The sequence below is a fragment of the Equus quagga genome, chromosome 7, assembly GCF_021613505.1.
Source record: "Equus quagga isolate Etosha38 chromosome 7, UCLA_HA_Equagga_1.0, whole genome shotgun sequence".
Classification (NCBI taxonomy): domain Eukaryota; kingdom Metazoa; phylum Chordata; class Mammalia; order Perissodactyla; family Equidae; genus Equus; species Equus quagga.
Window position 1 is genome coordinate 131248655 of NC_060273.1, and position 16214 is coordinate 131264868.

At 43.2% G+C, this 16214-nt stretch overlaps 1 protein-coding gene across 1 annotated transcript in view; it reads left to right on the forward strand.

Moving 5' to 3' along the window:
- ANKRD31 (ankyrin repeat domain 31) overlaps positions 1-10441 on the forward strand; it is a 129985-nt gene extending 119544 nt beyond the window's left edge. Inside the window, exons 25-26 of the mRNA XM_046668181.1 lie at positions 5871-5996; positions 10350-10441. Coding sequence (XP_046524137.1) covers positions 5871-5996; positions 10350-10405 — 182 coding nt within the window. The 3' untranslated portion in view covers positions 10406-10441. The remainder of the gene's footprint in view (positions 1-5870; positions 5997-10349) is intronic.
- Positions 10442-16214: the final 5773 nt, after the last annotated feature.

Consider the following 16214-nt stretch of genomic DNA (forward strand, 5'->3'; position numbering starts at 1 on the left):
AAATAAAAACGGTCCTTGAGCCACTGATAATCTGTTGTAAATAAGTGACTTTAAAGAAAGAGTTTTCTTCATTTCAGTGCTGTTACTGTGTTTCATTTCTCTGTACAAGTGTGTGTAACAGAGCACAAACATTCACAGTGCTTCTGTTTCATGTGGTTAAGACCTTCTTCAGCCTTAAACACCCAGGAAGATGGGGCCTGATAACAGAGCAGGAGGCGTTTATTTCAGCCCCTGTTTACAACGCTTCATTCTTCTTCATTACTTGAATCATAATTTTTTTTCATCCTTGAATCATGATGAACACTCTTTTGACCTAATCCATAAAGTGGAGGTTACATCTATTGATAGGGGATGAAAGAGAAGAAAAATAATCACCTGTTGAGCACCTGCCATGTCTGCGCCCTCTGCCAGATTATGTTACATACCTTAGGCCACGTCAGAGCTGCTTTCTGGTAGAAGTCCCGTGTTCATGTCTGTACAACAAAGGACAAAAACCTAAACATTTTACAAATAAAATCAAGTACCTCAAACCCAGTTCAGCTTAAGAACACCTGTTAAATTTCAGTTTTCCCCACGGAATGGGGACTTAAATAGTTTTAAACTTCGAAATGCAATGTTCAAGTCTGTTTCTCGATTCCAGTATAGTTTTCACAGATAGATTTTGATCTTACCACTGTAAATCTATATCAAATTATTAATTTAGCTTTAAATATCAAATCATATAATACTCCATCATCATATTTATCTTTTAGGATCTGTTTATTTTAAAAAGGCATTGAGCTTTGTATTTAAATAGCCATAATAGTTTTCCCCAGCATAACAAGAGCAGATGTGTTTTTACAGTCTGTTAAAATAACTCTTAATCACTTTGTCCTTGATTGGAATGATATGTCTGATTCATTATGAGAATGTATGCGTAAGTATGTTTGTTCATTTCCATTTGTAACTAAGCAAAGTTTCCTTCCATAATCCTAATGAAATGTAGACTGCTTACTTTGTAAGAATAAGTTCTGAAAGTCTGAGCTCAAGAATTTTAGAGTTAGAAGTGAACCTTATATGTCAACTAGTCTTGGGCCTGTTTTACAGATGATGAAACTGGGAGCCAGAGAGGTAAAATTGGTTAAATGAAAAGAGTTCATAGGTTAGTTATGTTTCAGAAGTGAACTATCAGTTAAAATAATGAATCTGGTTATTTTTGCATTTGATCTATTAAGGGAAATTTTTTAAAGAAACATTAGAGGTGGGGCTGGCCTGGTGGTATAGTGGTTAAGTTCACACACTCCATTTCGGCAGCCCAGTGTTCGCGGGTTCACATCCTGGGCACGGACCTACACACTGCTCATCAAGTCATGCTGAGGTGGTGTCCCACATACAAAATAGAGGAAGATTGGCACAGATGTTAGCTCAGGGCCAGTCTTCCTCACCAAGATAAGAAAAAGAGAGAGTGGCATTAGAGGAAAAAGAAGAGTGAAAGTTAAAATTATTTTTAACTTAACCAATTAGCTTGTTTTTTTGAAGTGCTAATCAGGGCAACCAGATAACATGAATAGTTGTGTGAGCCCATTCTTTTGCCTTGTAATGAATCTAGCAATTCAGTTTAAGTAGACTTGTGCAGAATATTTAAAATCTGGTGACATTACTTGAGGAAGATTAATTCCTCCTACCAGTCATGCATGAGCAGAGTGGCTCCTTAGCTGTGCACTTCTCTCCGGGATGCGGAACAGCAAGAAGAACCAAACGTTCACATGGACGGCTGTTTTCTGATTTGTCCTGGGTTGCTAAGTGTGCTACAGGTTAGAAACTTTGTTTACAGATCCCACAGGCCACTGACTTTGCCTAGTGAATCTACCTCAAGTAAGAGTGAAAAGTAAAGGGAGAGGGCTTCTCCCCCACAGTGGGGAGATTGGTGGTCTTCACAGCTCCTGATGGAAAAGTTCTTTGTCACAAAGAATCTACAAGTAGATGTCCTTGGTTATCATTGCAAAGATGACAATTATTTGACCAAACAGGGGATTAAGTTACTATTTCTCAGGCTTCTAATTTCTCCCTTCCTCATTCACAAAAAATATTTCAGTGATGGAACTTCTTTTTTTCATACTTGTTTCTTGTGGGCTCCAGAGTTAGGAGGTGTCTAGCCCCTTAAGCAGAACTAGACTTCTGAGCACCAATCCACTTAAACCTCCCCACAGTGAGGACTGGAAAAAGAATAGTAGATATTGTCAGACTGACTGTGTGTGTTCCTGGTATTACAGCACTTTGCCTGTCAGTTTTTATTGCTGCAGATCATAACAGCTTAGTTTTCCTAAGATCTTTCCATGGAACAGCAATGATTACTAATGGATCCAAAGTAAAAGCATCTCCTATAAAGGATATTTCGTTTAAACACTTTGCATACGATATCTGAATCTTGCTGCTTTGTTCCCTCTCTCAGCTCCCTACCCCCAGCGTGACTGTCAGGGTAGAGTGGAAGCAAGACTTCAGTGTTTGGGAGCGTTCCGTTTGGGGGCAGATCTTTTAAGGGTGTCCTTCTCGCAATCCTTTCTCTGTCCCCGTCTCTCTGCTGGCCCAAGCTGGGGGGAGTAGTAAGGGTTGAAGTAAGAGTATAGACCAGATTAGTGGGGAAACTCTTGTTCACTTTGCTTTTATAGTTAAGTGCCTGTATGTTGTGCAACCTATTAAGTAACAGTGAATCCATTGAGTACTATAAATGAATTATTAAATTTAAAAAATCTAAATCTCAGTTTCCTAACTACTTGGATTCTTTCTCTTTCTCATCTCACATAGTTGTACAAGGATTAAAGCATTGAAAAGTGCTGGGCAAATGTGTGATGTTATTATTAGAGCACAGAAACAAATCACAGAAGGATATGGTATATCCTGGATTGTTGTTGGTTACCTGGGCAAGTGGGAAAGGTGGGGCAGGGAGAGGGTGGGGAAAGACCATACCCACAGGCTATTTAGAGCATGTACAAAGACAAAACACTAAAACTCAGGTATAGAAGCCCTGAAGCCAGAAGACAACGTCCTAGAATATGCTGTGGAGTGAGCCCAGACTAGGGCCCGCAGAACAAAATCTCAATTCCAGAACTGTCCTCAGCTACAGTAGTAACAGGTTCTTTGTTTCTCTGAGGACTGATAATGGAACCCACAATATATTTTCACTTATTTAAAGTAGGTATAGCATACTGCATATATGGTTCATATTTTAGGGAAGGAAAAAGCAAATAATTCTTAAAATATTACATACTGGCATTCATGCTTTCCTGTATAGATATATATAGATGTGGAGCAAAGGTTTGCTCAGCTTCAAAAAAGGAAGAAAAGTTAGTGAAGTTCTTTGGCTCTAACTTTGCTGAATGTTATTTGCCTGGAATGATTCAAATAACTTTGAAGCTTGTACTTTTATATAATGAAATAACCTAGCATTGTGTAGTTAACACGTAATTCAAGCTAGGATCATAAATTTGAAATCAATTTGCTGTATTCTTATATTTCCTTAAATGGAGAATACCCTGTTTAGCTCAGCTTTCTGTGTGCTTTTTGTTTTATTGCCCCTCCCCCCCATATATACTGGGAATTTTCTTGTGGATAACAACAAAAAAATTTGGAAGCTACAAGTTGTGGTCAGCAAAGGTGTAGGATCTTAGTCAAGTAGATAGTATGGGGCAGCACTGGCTGATTCCCAGTGTAGTAGAGGTGGTAGAGGAGGAGGAGAAGGCAGCAGAAGATGAGAGGTAAAGGGGTTGAGAACAGGTGTTTTGTAAGGAATGGCCTTTTTTTTCCCTTCCAGTCTGTTCACTGTGGAAAGGAAGCTGTTCTGTAAGAAACTAGGAGATGGTCTTAATGCTATGTTTTGTGATGTGATATGCATGTTCCCAGAGCTTCATTTACATGGGTTCACCCAGGAAGTGGCACCTTCTGCTACTGAGGAGCCACTTGTAGTTTTCCTAAAGTAAGTCCTATGATTGTAGGAAATTGGAAGTGTCTTATGCTGACAGTGAACTTGAGTGGAGATGGAGGTGGGGTTTTGGCTGCCATGCCCTCTATCTCTTTGAAAGAGAAGTCATATGAATGGCCACTAGGCTAGAATATCAACCAAATAGGTCTTGTGGATCTGTCATGGCTAACCTATTGAGCAAGATATAAACCAAAACCATAGCACCCTACTGACTTTAGTAATAAAGTCAGCCTCGCTAAAAAAGAGGAGGTGCACCTAAAATGGTCCCTTTCTCTTAATTCATAACAGCCCCTAAGGAAGAGAGAGAACCCAGGTTCATCTCTAAGCAAAGCTAGTTTAGAGTGAAAAGTAGTCTTGAATAACACTTTACAGTTTTATGGAAAGCTTTCACGTATGTGGTGTTTTCTCATTTGACAAAGGTGAATGATGGGAATGACAAGATAAAAGGAAAAAAAGGTTTAACCTTAGTATTGCTTTATTGAAAACACCTCTAGGAGTTACTAGGTTAACAAATGTCCATCTGGAAGTGCAGTTTTCTAAACATTTTTGCTATCTCAAGCTTCCCAAGTTTGGGCCAGTCTCTTTCCAGCATGTCAGTTGGGAAGATGGGCAAGTTGCTTCCTCTGCCTACCATTATGTAGTTTCGTTGGTGATCTTCTCTCTGTGTTGGCTCATGTACAAGGAAGACCAGGAATAGGTCCTAGGCTTAAGCCAGGGTTTAAACACTGTGACTAGCATCCACTTTCTCTTGCTTTCCATCTCTCAGCTCCATCGTAACAGCCTCTTCTCTCACCACCCTAGAGCTACGTGCTTCCAGATCCAAGTCCAGGGGGGAAGAATGTTGACATGACTGTTTCTAGAAGACCCAACAAAGATCTCGTTACTTCTCACTTCACTCTGAATGGATCATATTCTCAACCTAAATCAGTGCCTGTTCACTGATTGGCTTAGATCTAAATAAATCAGGAGGTTGAGAACAATTCACCAGAGCACATGGGCCAAGTGTGCGGGAAAAGGATGGTCTCCAGAGGCAAATTAGGGCGGAGTCACCACTGGAAGGATAAATGGATACTGAGCATCAAGAGCACCAGATTCCCACACAGACGTGTAATTATGTAAATCTTTGTATTGCTTAGAATGTTGAACAAAGCTCTTGGACTGTGTGGTATGTCCAACTGAAACTGCCTGGCCACGGTCACACACACATAGCATATTGGTGCAATCTGTGGAATAAGATTCAGTTTGCTGAATGATGTATAGCTCACATAGCCAATCTCTGAGAAGGGAGTCTGAGCCTGTGAGGGAAGTTGAAGAAACCAGGTTTAGGATCATTGACTCTTAGACTGGCAGAGCTAAAAGCGATACTGCTGATCATCCATGCTCTCACCTCTCAGAGGAGATGAAGTCTGCAGAAGCCATATAACTTGCATGAGATCATATACCAAGTTTGTGTGACCTTGAAAATTGATCATCCATCTTCCAGCCTAATACTCTTCAGTAATAAGTAATGATAATATTAATAATAATAGCAGCTAATATTTATTGAATATTTGCTATACGTTAGGCAGTGGCCAGGCATTTCAGATGCAGTATCTCATTTAATCCTGATAAGTGTTTTATTCTCAATTTATGGGAAATTGAGGGCCTTGCACAACTGCCTTCAGAAGCTTCAGCATCCTTTTCTTGCGTTGGTGTTTTAGACTCCACACAGGCTTCTTTCTCACAAGGTGAGCCAGTGCTGGTTTACAGCTTTATCTCGGTACAGAAAATGGACTGAATGAAGAGTGAGCTGGTCAGAAAACCTTCTTGTGTATGCTCGTGGACTTGAGTAGGGTCTAGAGGTTGTGATAAGTAAATTTAAATCTTATTTTTTAAAAGGCAGTTTTTAATTTATTGACACTTCCTTAAACAGGAGCTTCCAGAGAGTCAGTGCAGAGCATCCCACATTATCTACAAATAAATGAAATACTGTTAATCAGCGACCAAGAATTTCTCCCGTGCCATATAATGGATCAACACTGGAAGTTCTACGTGGAATGTGAGGAGCTAACGTTCTAAAGCCTTATCTTCTTAGTAATTTATTAGGTATTTGTTCATATTGTTAACCAACATTCATATTTTATCTTGTGTGGGCTGGTGGACCTATTTTAACACACTTTATGAGTTGCCACTTAAGATGTGTGTTTACTGTTGTAAGAAAAAATAGAACTCTTCAACTATTATGGTAGGATTAATACTTTTTTGCCATTGAAATAAAGGCCTTTTTGAAGTGAACCACATTGGCTCGCTGGCCTTCTTTTACTAGCCTAAACTTAAAGCTGATCTTGAGTCAAAGCTCTGCCTTTGTGTCAGTGACAATGGCTCCTCGAGGGAGCTGACACCGCTGCTTGCGAAGAGGCCCCGGTAAAGGGGGCCTGCCTCAGACAGGGACTCCAAGTCCAGTGCCTTCCCCCATTCACTTTGGAATTTATCTTGAAATCAAAGTTAGAATTATGAAACAGGTTTATTTTAAGTTTCATAAAATTTAGCATAGATAGAATCGTAACTGTGCTGTCTTAGAACAAAAAATGAATCTTGTTGATTTGGGGGCTGATTCTTTTAAATATACTTCACCTTTGACTTTTGCTACATTGTCATGAAGATTTTATTTTTTTTAAAGAAAGAGCTAGGGGCTGGCCCGGTGGTGCAGTGGTTAAGTGCGCACATTCCGCTTCTCGGCGGTCCGGGGTTCACTCGTTCAGGTCCCGGGTGCAGACATGGCACCGCTTGGCATGCCATGCTGTGGTAGGCGTCCCCCAAATAAAATAGAGGAAGATGGGCATGGATGTTAGCTCAGGGCCAGTATTCCTCAGAAAAAAGGAGGTGGATTGGTAGTAGTTAGCTCAGGGCTAATCTTCCTCAAAAAAAAAAAAAAGCTATATTCAGGAGCTTTATAGGTTTTCTCAAGGTCTGTCTGAATCCTTTGATATCCATTCTATTTACTTATTTGTCATCACCCTAGGCTTCCAAATAAAGCTTTTTGACTCTGTAGCCTAATTCTATCTCTTCTCTCTCATTTGAGTAGAGAAGTCAAAATTGGAATAAAAATTGCTCTAGCAAGTACTAGAATTTTGGGGAGAAGAGAGGTGTGGCATTACTTTTTTGATATTTTCTTACTTTAAGTTTATAGAATCTTAAATATCTTTAGATTATACAAGAAACTTGTTAACAGATGCCTCTGGGGAGAAGAATTATGGGGCGGGGGTACTGAGAGGAAAGGAAGACTCTGAGCTACAGGTACCCTTTGGGAACTTTTGCAGTTGGTGCTGTGTGTGCATTCTTTCTGTTCAGATAAAAGCTTTAAGTATCTGAAAAGAAAGCTCCTGGAAAGATTTGCCTAGTAATGAAAGTATAAAGACATATTACATCATTTTCTCTTTCTTCCTTGGAGACTTGGTTGAAAACGTTCAGGATAGAATGACCCTACATGTTGTAATGTTTGAGAACTGACAAGAATTTTATTATTCCATTATTGTTTTTGTGGACTGCCCTAGTTTTCTAAATCTTGAGTAATCTACGTGAGGTGGTCTGTTTGGCTTTTATTATTGAAGGAGACATTTAAAACATGGACCATTAGGAAATACACATACTAACATGAGAAATTATATAAGTAAGGGAAAAAATGCAAATTATTAGACAATGTTTAATACAAATCGTGGTTGTGTTAAGTAAATAAAAATCGTATACCTTTGAGAGTATGTATAATATATATAGCCATATAAAGAAACCGTGTGTACTGTATAAGCTATGAGGTGTGCACCTGTATGTAGAGGTGGGGGTGCGGTGGGGCATGTGGAGTGAAAGGTCTGGATGCCACCAATGGAACTGTTTGCACTGCCTCTTCCTGAGGGCGTCGTACTGGGGAGGGTGGAAGGTACTTTTGCAGTTTACATTCAACTTAAAAAAAATAGACACACAGTTCTTTTGTAATTTAAAAAAGATTTTTAAAAGAATAATGTAGAAAGCAGGTATTTTGTTTGGTGATTACAATTTATAGAAGTCATACATTCTAGGTTTATAGTACAAGAAATCTTGGAATTCTAAGTTTTCATTTTAGTGATCAAATTCTTAATTTTCCAAGCCCATTTAAAATTTTGTATACCAACTGATGACTGACGTAACCCCCAATGCCCTTGAGGCATGCCGAGTATTGCCCAAACTAAACAAGAAAGGGTCCACTCCAACCAAGGTTAGGGTCCAGAGAGCTGCCTTACCCCCAGAGCACCCCGTGAGAAGACTGGGCGATTTGGGGCGTTTGCTAGATGTTTTGCCTGTTCTAGGTACTAAATGAAAAACCCTCAAGCCTCTGACCCTAAGCCCTAGAAGGGACCTCCAAGAATATCTAATAATCCGATCTTCCACCTGATATTTGCATCCTTTCTGTAAAACTAGCTTGTTGAACACCTCTCTGATGATAATACTGCATACCCAGCAAGGAAGCCTCTTCCCTTTCAGACGGGTAGTCCTAAGTGTTAGGAAGCTGGAGCCCCAGTGGCCCAGCCTCCCAGTCCTGTTATGACAGAACAATGCTTCCCTGTAACACTTGACAACATGGCTGGAGCTTGAGGGTATTAGGCCAAGTGAAATAAGTGAGAGGGAGAAAGTCAAATACCATGTGATCTCACTCCTACGTAGAAGATAAAAACAATGACAAACACACACATAGAGATGGAGATTGGATTGGTGGTTACCAGAGGGGCAGGGGGGCGGGGGGAGAGCGAAAGGGGTGATTAGGCGCATGTGTGTGGTGCTGGATCGTAACCAGTCTTTGGGTCCTGAACATGATGTAATCTACATAGAAATCGAAATATAATGACGTACACCTGAAATTTATATAATATTATAAACCAATGTTACCACAATAAAAAAGAGAGAAAAAGAATTATGGCCCAAGCTCCTAGTGGCCTGATTGCTGGCAATGTGCAAGCATACATCTTGTCCTTTTCTCCTCGGTCTCACTCAGTCCCTTTGAGTTCCTTTCCTGAGTTCGGTCCTTTATCAGTGCCTGTCTAGACTCCGTGCAACAGTAACCCTATCCCATTTCTCTCCCCTCTCTTCTTGCCTTTATAAAAACCTGCAACACTGCGCCAAGTTCTTCTTAAAGGTCTCTTTTAATTCCCTGCTGCTGCAAGAGTGAAATGTAGGCCCAGCAGGCAAGGCCCCTACTCTCTGGTCCTAACATAACCTTCCAGCAGCATCTCCCAATCATCTCTAACCTTTGACTCACTCTTCTACTCCTTTCTTGTCCCTGTCATGGGCTGAATGGTGGCCCCTCCAAATTCCTAAGTTGGAGTCCTAATCCTCAGGACCTCCGAATGTGACTGTTTGGAGATGCAGCCTTTAAAGAGGTGATCAAGTTAAAATGAGGCCATTAAGGTGGGTCCTAACCTAATCTGGTGCCTTTAAATGAAGAAATTTGGACACATAAAGGAACACCAAGGTGCACAGGAAAAACACCACGTAAGGACACAGCAGAAAGGCAGCCGTCTGCAAAGCAAGGAGAGAGGCCTCAGAGCAAAATCACGCCTGCTGCCTCCTTGATCTTGGACTTCCACCCTCCAGAACTGTGAGAAGTAGTGTTCAGTTGCTTCTGCTCCCCAGTTTGTGGTATTTTGCTATGCCAGCTTTAGCAAACTAATACCATCCCCAACTACCCCCTGTATTTGTGTGCACCTGGAATGTTCCCCACCCAGAGTCTGCCCTCTGCCCTCTGCCCATCTGTGTTTTCCTTGTTCTTTGAGCCTTCTCCTCGTATATGACCACCTGTGTTGCTTTCTCAGGCCATCCCGGTCCAAGCACTTAATATTTACTGCTTGGGGGGCTGGCCCCGTGGCCGAGTGGTTAAGTTCGCGCGCTCTGCTGCAGGCGGCCCAGTGTTTCGTTGGTTCGAATCCTGGGTGCGGACATGACACTGCTCATCAAACCACGCTGAGGCATCGTCCCACATGCCACAACTAGAAGGACCCACAACAAGGAATATACAACTATGTACCGAGAGGCTTTGGGGAAAAAAAAGGAAAAAGTAAAATAAAATCTAAAAAAAAAAAAAAATTGTACTCCTTGGTATTAGTTTTCTTTTCATGGCTTGTCTCCCCCAAGTAGCTAAAAAGCTGTCAAGATCAGGTTTAGGGGTTTACACTTTGTATTTCCTATCAAATATCCTGAACATACATGCTCAAGAAATATCAATCAGTGGGGTGTTTTCAAGTACAATAACAGAAAATCCTACTCAAAATAGCTTAAGCAATAAGAAAAATTCACTGTTTTGTATAACAAGTCCAGAGGTAGGCCCTTCAGGGTTGGTTAATTCTTCAACTTGACAGTGTCATCATTGTTTCCATCTTTCTTCCAGCTCCCTTTACAGTGCCAAGATGGCTCTGCTGTTACAGGCAGAAACAGCATCATTAGAAGGAGAAAAGAAACATTTTCTTGCAGTGCACGTCTTTTGAGAAGCAACCTTCCCAGAACACCACCAGCACCCCAGGAAATTGTGTCTCACCGCCCGAATTGTACCATCTGTCCGTTCCTAAGTCAGTCATAGCCTGGGAAGTGGGGTTACCTGGAGGGGCTGGGAAGTAAGTGCACACGGTGTGCAGGAGAGTAGCCAGCAGTACAGTCTCCAGACTGCCAGTAAAAAAAACCAAGTGTGAGGGTGCAGGGTGGAGTAAGAGCTAATATTTATTGAGCACTTTATACCAGTCTTGTTATAAGCACTCTCAACACGTCGCCTGATTTAACCCTCACCACACCCTGTGAGATAGGAAATGTTATAATCCCCATTTTACAGATGGGGAAACTGAGGTACAGGATGAAGTCACTCGGCCCAAAATCACACAGCTACCAGGTGGTGGAGTTGGGATTCAAACCTGGCAATCTGGCTTCAGAACCCGTGCTGTTAGGTACCATATATTTCCTCTTTCTCAACCAAATGTATCTGCCTAAAAATACCTGTTAAATGATTAAAACAGTGTCGACATCATTCTGAGTGCTGGGTGACCCTTTGAGGCCTTCCACCTACACCGTCTGAGGGAGCCGGTGTTGGTAAAGACAGAACGCAGAGTCTTACTGGATGAGTTTCGGTATGAATACATTGGTCTCTGCTCTTGGGCTCTCTCCTTTTCAATCTAGAGAGTTCCAGGTATAAAGAATGAGTAAGTTTACTCATCTGAGATATGGCTCAAACTCAGTTTTCACAGGGAGCTCTCCTGTTGTTTCTAAATGGATGGGTGTGCCCACAGGACCTGGCTTTGAAGTCCCTTTGGATTTTCAATACCATGAGGTCTAACAGAACATACCCTCCACATGTGTTTCTTTGGGCTCCCTCAACAATTTCTTCTCATCATTTTTGTTGAAGCCTATTTTACAGAAGGAAAACAGAGACATGTCTTTCTTAAACATGTTAAAAGCCAAGAAATATGGTAAGTTTCTGCTTAAACTCGATCATAATATTCTCATGTCCCTAATTCTCTTGCTACCTAAATAAGAGGAACAGAATTTGAGGCCATGTCAAATCAACCTGCCTCGGTCTTAATTTAAGCCCCGAGTACAGGCTGCACGGTTAACCTCTGAGTTCCTTGGACATGTTTGTAAATTCATATTCTTCCATTTAGGCTTCTTGCCAGGGACTTTAAAGTGGAAACAGAAGATGGAAACATTTGGAGCTGTAATGTAAACAGTGGGACTTCTAAAGATAAGAGCAGTTAGCATTTCTGTCTGTAGATCTTTACAAGACACCTTAAAGTTCCGTGACGTGTGGCTGCTTGGCTGAGATACGAAGTTGGGTCATGTCCTTCAAAGTGGAGGCAAGGAAGTGGTGAGGCGGGTTCCCCAGCTGGTGGATGAGCCCCACCAGCCACCCAGCAGCGTCACCTTAGGGCAGGCTTTTGTTCTCTGTTCCTTATTGTCTACACACTAACTGTCAGCAAACAATGAGACTGAACAAAACAGTAACTATGTTTCTCTGTGTAAAAATGCTGGTGATGGAAATGAAGAGGTTTCGGGAAATGTTGGTTCTTAGCCAAAAGAAAGCAAAAGGAGATATCCAGGATAAATAAAAGAGTAAGCAGTCAAATTTGGAAGAGCAGGGCTCTGCACCACAAATGACTTCCTGGGTAGTAATGCGAGCCCAGGGAGCCCCAAGCTCTGCAGAATTGTGGACCTCCTTGTCCTGTAGAAGCCAAGCGGAATGACTTGAGCTCTCAGCTGATAGGGCACAGTCCACTACCTCCCCCACTTTAAGTGCCCCCACCCCCGTTTCTCTACATTGTCCCAAGAAGGGACTTGTGTTTTCCCACTGTAGCTGCTTTTCTATGAAGCTGTCCATCAGCCTGCTGGTCAGCTAGCTCCCTGGGCATCGCTCTTAGCCATTGGTGCTCTCACCACTTCCCACATCCCTCTGCCTCATGCTCATCTCACCCCACCTGGTACTTTCCCCAAAACACCGCCCACCCCAGCTGTCGTGGAGCAGGCTTCATGCAGGCTCAGTGTAAAGGGGAAGATGTTCTAGCACAGCACAACAAGCAACTTAATGGCTAGACGTGACCTCCACCGCAAGAACCTTCTCCTCAATGACATTCTTTTCAGGCCCTGCCTTAGTTGAAGAGTATGAGACAGTGGTATGAGTGCAGGCTTTGGGCTGCCGTCCTGGCTCCACCGCTCACAAGTAATGGAACCTTGTGACCCTCCCGAGGCCTCACTCCATGCCTGCTAATGGAGCCACCAATGTACCTCCCTCCCAAATTTTTGTGAGGATTAAATGAGATGACCTGTGTACAGTAGGCATCCCAGTGGCTGGCCCGTAGTGATTGCTCAATAAATGATAGCTGCTCTTCTTAGGGGGATTAAATCGCCCAGGCTCCCCTCTTTCTCTCTAAACCTCTGATTAACAACTCTGCTGCCCCCCCCCCCCCCACACACACACACACACTGCGCTACACTCCTGTACCCATTCCAGCAGAATCTTTGAGAATGAGGCTGGGCATCATTAACTGCTTAAAATCCCCAGGTGATTATAATATGCAGCCAGGCTGAGAAACACTTCGGTAGACTCTTCCCACACCTTCTCCTTCTCTCTCTTTCCTTGGCCACCTGTCTTCAGGCCTGCGAGAGAAGCTCAGGATTCTGCTATGCTTTCCCCCATTTTATTGTAAGGATAGCATTTGGCTGTCCATGACTCACCCCTGCCCATCCAGGCTATGCCCAGGGGGCCTTGGCTTTCTTATCATCAGAATATTCTTGTAGGTGTTTTATGCTCTGGCTATGATGTACAAGAGATTACATATTCAGTGGTTGCTATAAATAATGCTTTTTTAAAAAAATAGCAAAAAGCTACTATAGTTCTCCCCAAATTGCATTATTATATAAGTCCCTACACAAGCCCCTTCTAGTCTGTGGGGTTCAAGGATTCCAGCTGTGGGACAGAAGAAGCTGGAAGCACTGGAGCACAGCCTGGCAACATACTTGGAGTGCTTATAAAATATTTGTGCAGATCTTACAGGGTTTTCAGCATTGGCTGTGCCTAAGAATCACCTGATGCCCTTTAAAACCTGGCCCAAGTCCAGCCCTGCCCCCCAAGATTCTAATTTCACTGACCTGGAGTAGTGTCTGTGCCATCAGTATTTCTTTCAGTCTCCCCCAGATGCTTCCAGTGAGCAGCCCCTGGCCTCTGGAACCTGCCTGCATCTCTTTACTTTTCTTTCCCACCCACCGTCTATCACTGCATTAATCTTGAGTTTCCCATCTGCCCCAGTAAAAGAATCACCTGGGAGGCTTCTTAAAAACACAGATTCCTGGGCCCCACTCCAGGCTTACTGAATCAGAATCTCCAGGGAATTTTTTTGACAGCTGCCTAGGTGAGTCTTATCAGGCAAATGTGGGAGACACTACGTCAACCCAAGTTATTGTAGCCCATTTCAGTTGGTTGATATCCACTTCATTCATTTAACAAATATTGAATGAGCACCTAAAATGTGCCCAACATTGTTTTAGGTGTGAGGAATACGGCAATGAACAAGACAAATTCCATGTCCTCGTGGATACCATGTCTCGAGTAAACAAGCAAAAATTTAATTTCAGATAGTGATAAATGTCATCAAGCGCAGAACAGGATAAAGAGCTCGAAGGTGACATGGAGGGCAGCAGGCTGTTGTTTTAGGGGGCGCAGGGCCAGGGGGCTGGCTTTGAGAAGTTGCGTCTGAACAGACGCCAGCCGGAATGATGAGAAACTGCTTACAAATCTCATTGCAGTCCCATTTATATCATTTTTAATCTATATGTCTCATGTCTCCTAAATTAGATGGGATTTTCTTCAAGGTCATACCCAAGGTATAAGTATTCTCCCATAGCAACCAGTGTAGCACTTTGCACAATCAAGAACTCAGTGAATCACACCAGACTCAGAACACTTCATCCTTAATTACACCTTTAAAGACTCAGCCAGGGGGGGATCCTGCAAGTTATCTGCTTGCTCAAGAAAGGAAAATTCGGGAAACATTAGATCATCAGATACTCAGACCAAGACCAGACTTCTTGCTTGTTTCCAGCTGCTAGCATAGTCACAGATTCTTATCAGAAAGTCTTCAGAATATGTCAAGATCTGGTCATCTGTGCATGACTCTGCAGTGGTGAGGTCAGACACTAAGCTTTGATGGATCCTGGTTATAAGATGTGATGTTCCCTTCTCCGATGATACTCAGGATTGTCATAAAAGCCAGATGAAATTAATGAAAGGAGAGACACTTTAAAGCATGCTAATTGCTACAGTGTGACAGCATGCTATTATTACAGCCAAAGTAATTCACCGCGTTCTTGTGGTAGGTATTTGCGTGTTTTCAGCGTCTCCTTTCTGCAGTGAAACTTGAGAAGGAAGAGTCTGCCAGGCATGCCTTCCCTGTCCAAGCTCTGCTTTCGAAAGCCCTCCTTACTCATCTTTGCTTTTCCTACTTCTCCTTCAGGGATGTGCTTGGATCGCCCGCCCCTCGGAGTGAAGTTCTTTAGTGGTGTGCTTAGTGGCTGCGCCCCCGTGGCTGAAATCCTCAAGCATGGCTGCCATTTGGCCCATCGACTGCCATTGGCCCCAGTCGGTTGGCTCCTAGCATCTCCTGTCCTGTTGGTTATTTGTGTTCTGGATGCAGGGACTACCTCTGTAACTACAGTGTCTTTCTTTGAGGGCAGGGACTGTGTTCTATCTTTCTTTTCACGGGTGAGGGGGGGCTGTGGTGGCTTGCAGACCATTTGGATTCCAGTCCTTGGAGGCCTCAGTTTCCTCAGTTGTTAACAGCATGGACACTGGGACAGACCACCTGGGTTGGAGTTCTGACTCTGTCACTTACTGGCAAGTTATTTCACCTCGCTTGCCTCTCTCTCCTCTTCTGTAAAATGAGAATAGAAACGGCACCTCCCTCATAAGGTTGTGAGAATCGAAAGAGGTAATCTGCATAAATTGCTTAGAACAGCGCCTAAGATGGATAATAGAACCCTTAGTTGTTTTTATCAGCGTCATCCTCACCATCATGTGCAGACGAAGGAGACCAGAAGGGTGAATTATGCGACATTTAATGACTCTTCCAGAAAGAGGATACCCGGGGAGAAGGAGATGAGTGCAAAGCCACCCATTTGCTTGAAAGTAAGTCTGCAAAATGGATATTAAATACTTGCTCCCCCAGCACAGGGAATTTTTTAAAGACAGAGTAGTTTCAGAGTCTCTGCTACCCTGGACAGACTCCAGGTCCCGGGAGTAAAGGATGTGGGGTCCCATGTGGCAGTCCCTCTTTGGGATTCACTGGGTCTCAGGGCCTAACCGGTTCCACCCAGCCCTGCCCGGCTCCTCACCCACCGGCCAGCCAGACAAGGCCCTCAGGCAACATAGATTGACAGAGGAAGGAAAGAGGAAACCGGGAGGGATTTCCCCGCCCTGAGCTCCCTGCCCTATAAAGCAGGCCCTGGGAGCCTCTGGCCCCAAAAGGCCCTGGTGCGCCCCCAGAGACTTCTGGAAGGGCTGGAAGTGCAAGCACAGTGGAGAGCATCCACCTCACAAATTAGCATATTCACAAGAACCCACTACGAAGCGAGTCCTGGATGTTGCCCAATGGTTAAGTAGGTGTGTGCTTGCCTCTCTGCAATTATTGGGTGAGCAGGATTCGGGCCGGATACTGCGCCCGCATGGCCAGCCACGCTCGCCCCCTCTCGAGGGTGAAGAGGAAGCCTTAGTGTGTGGGCT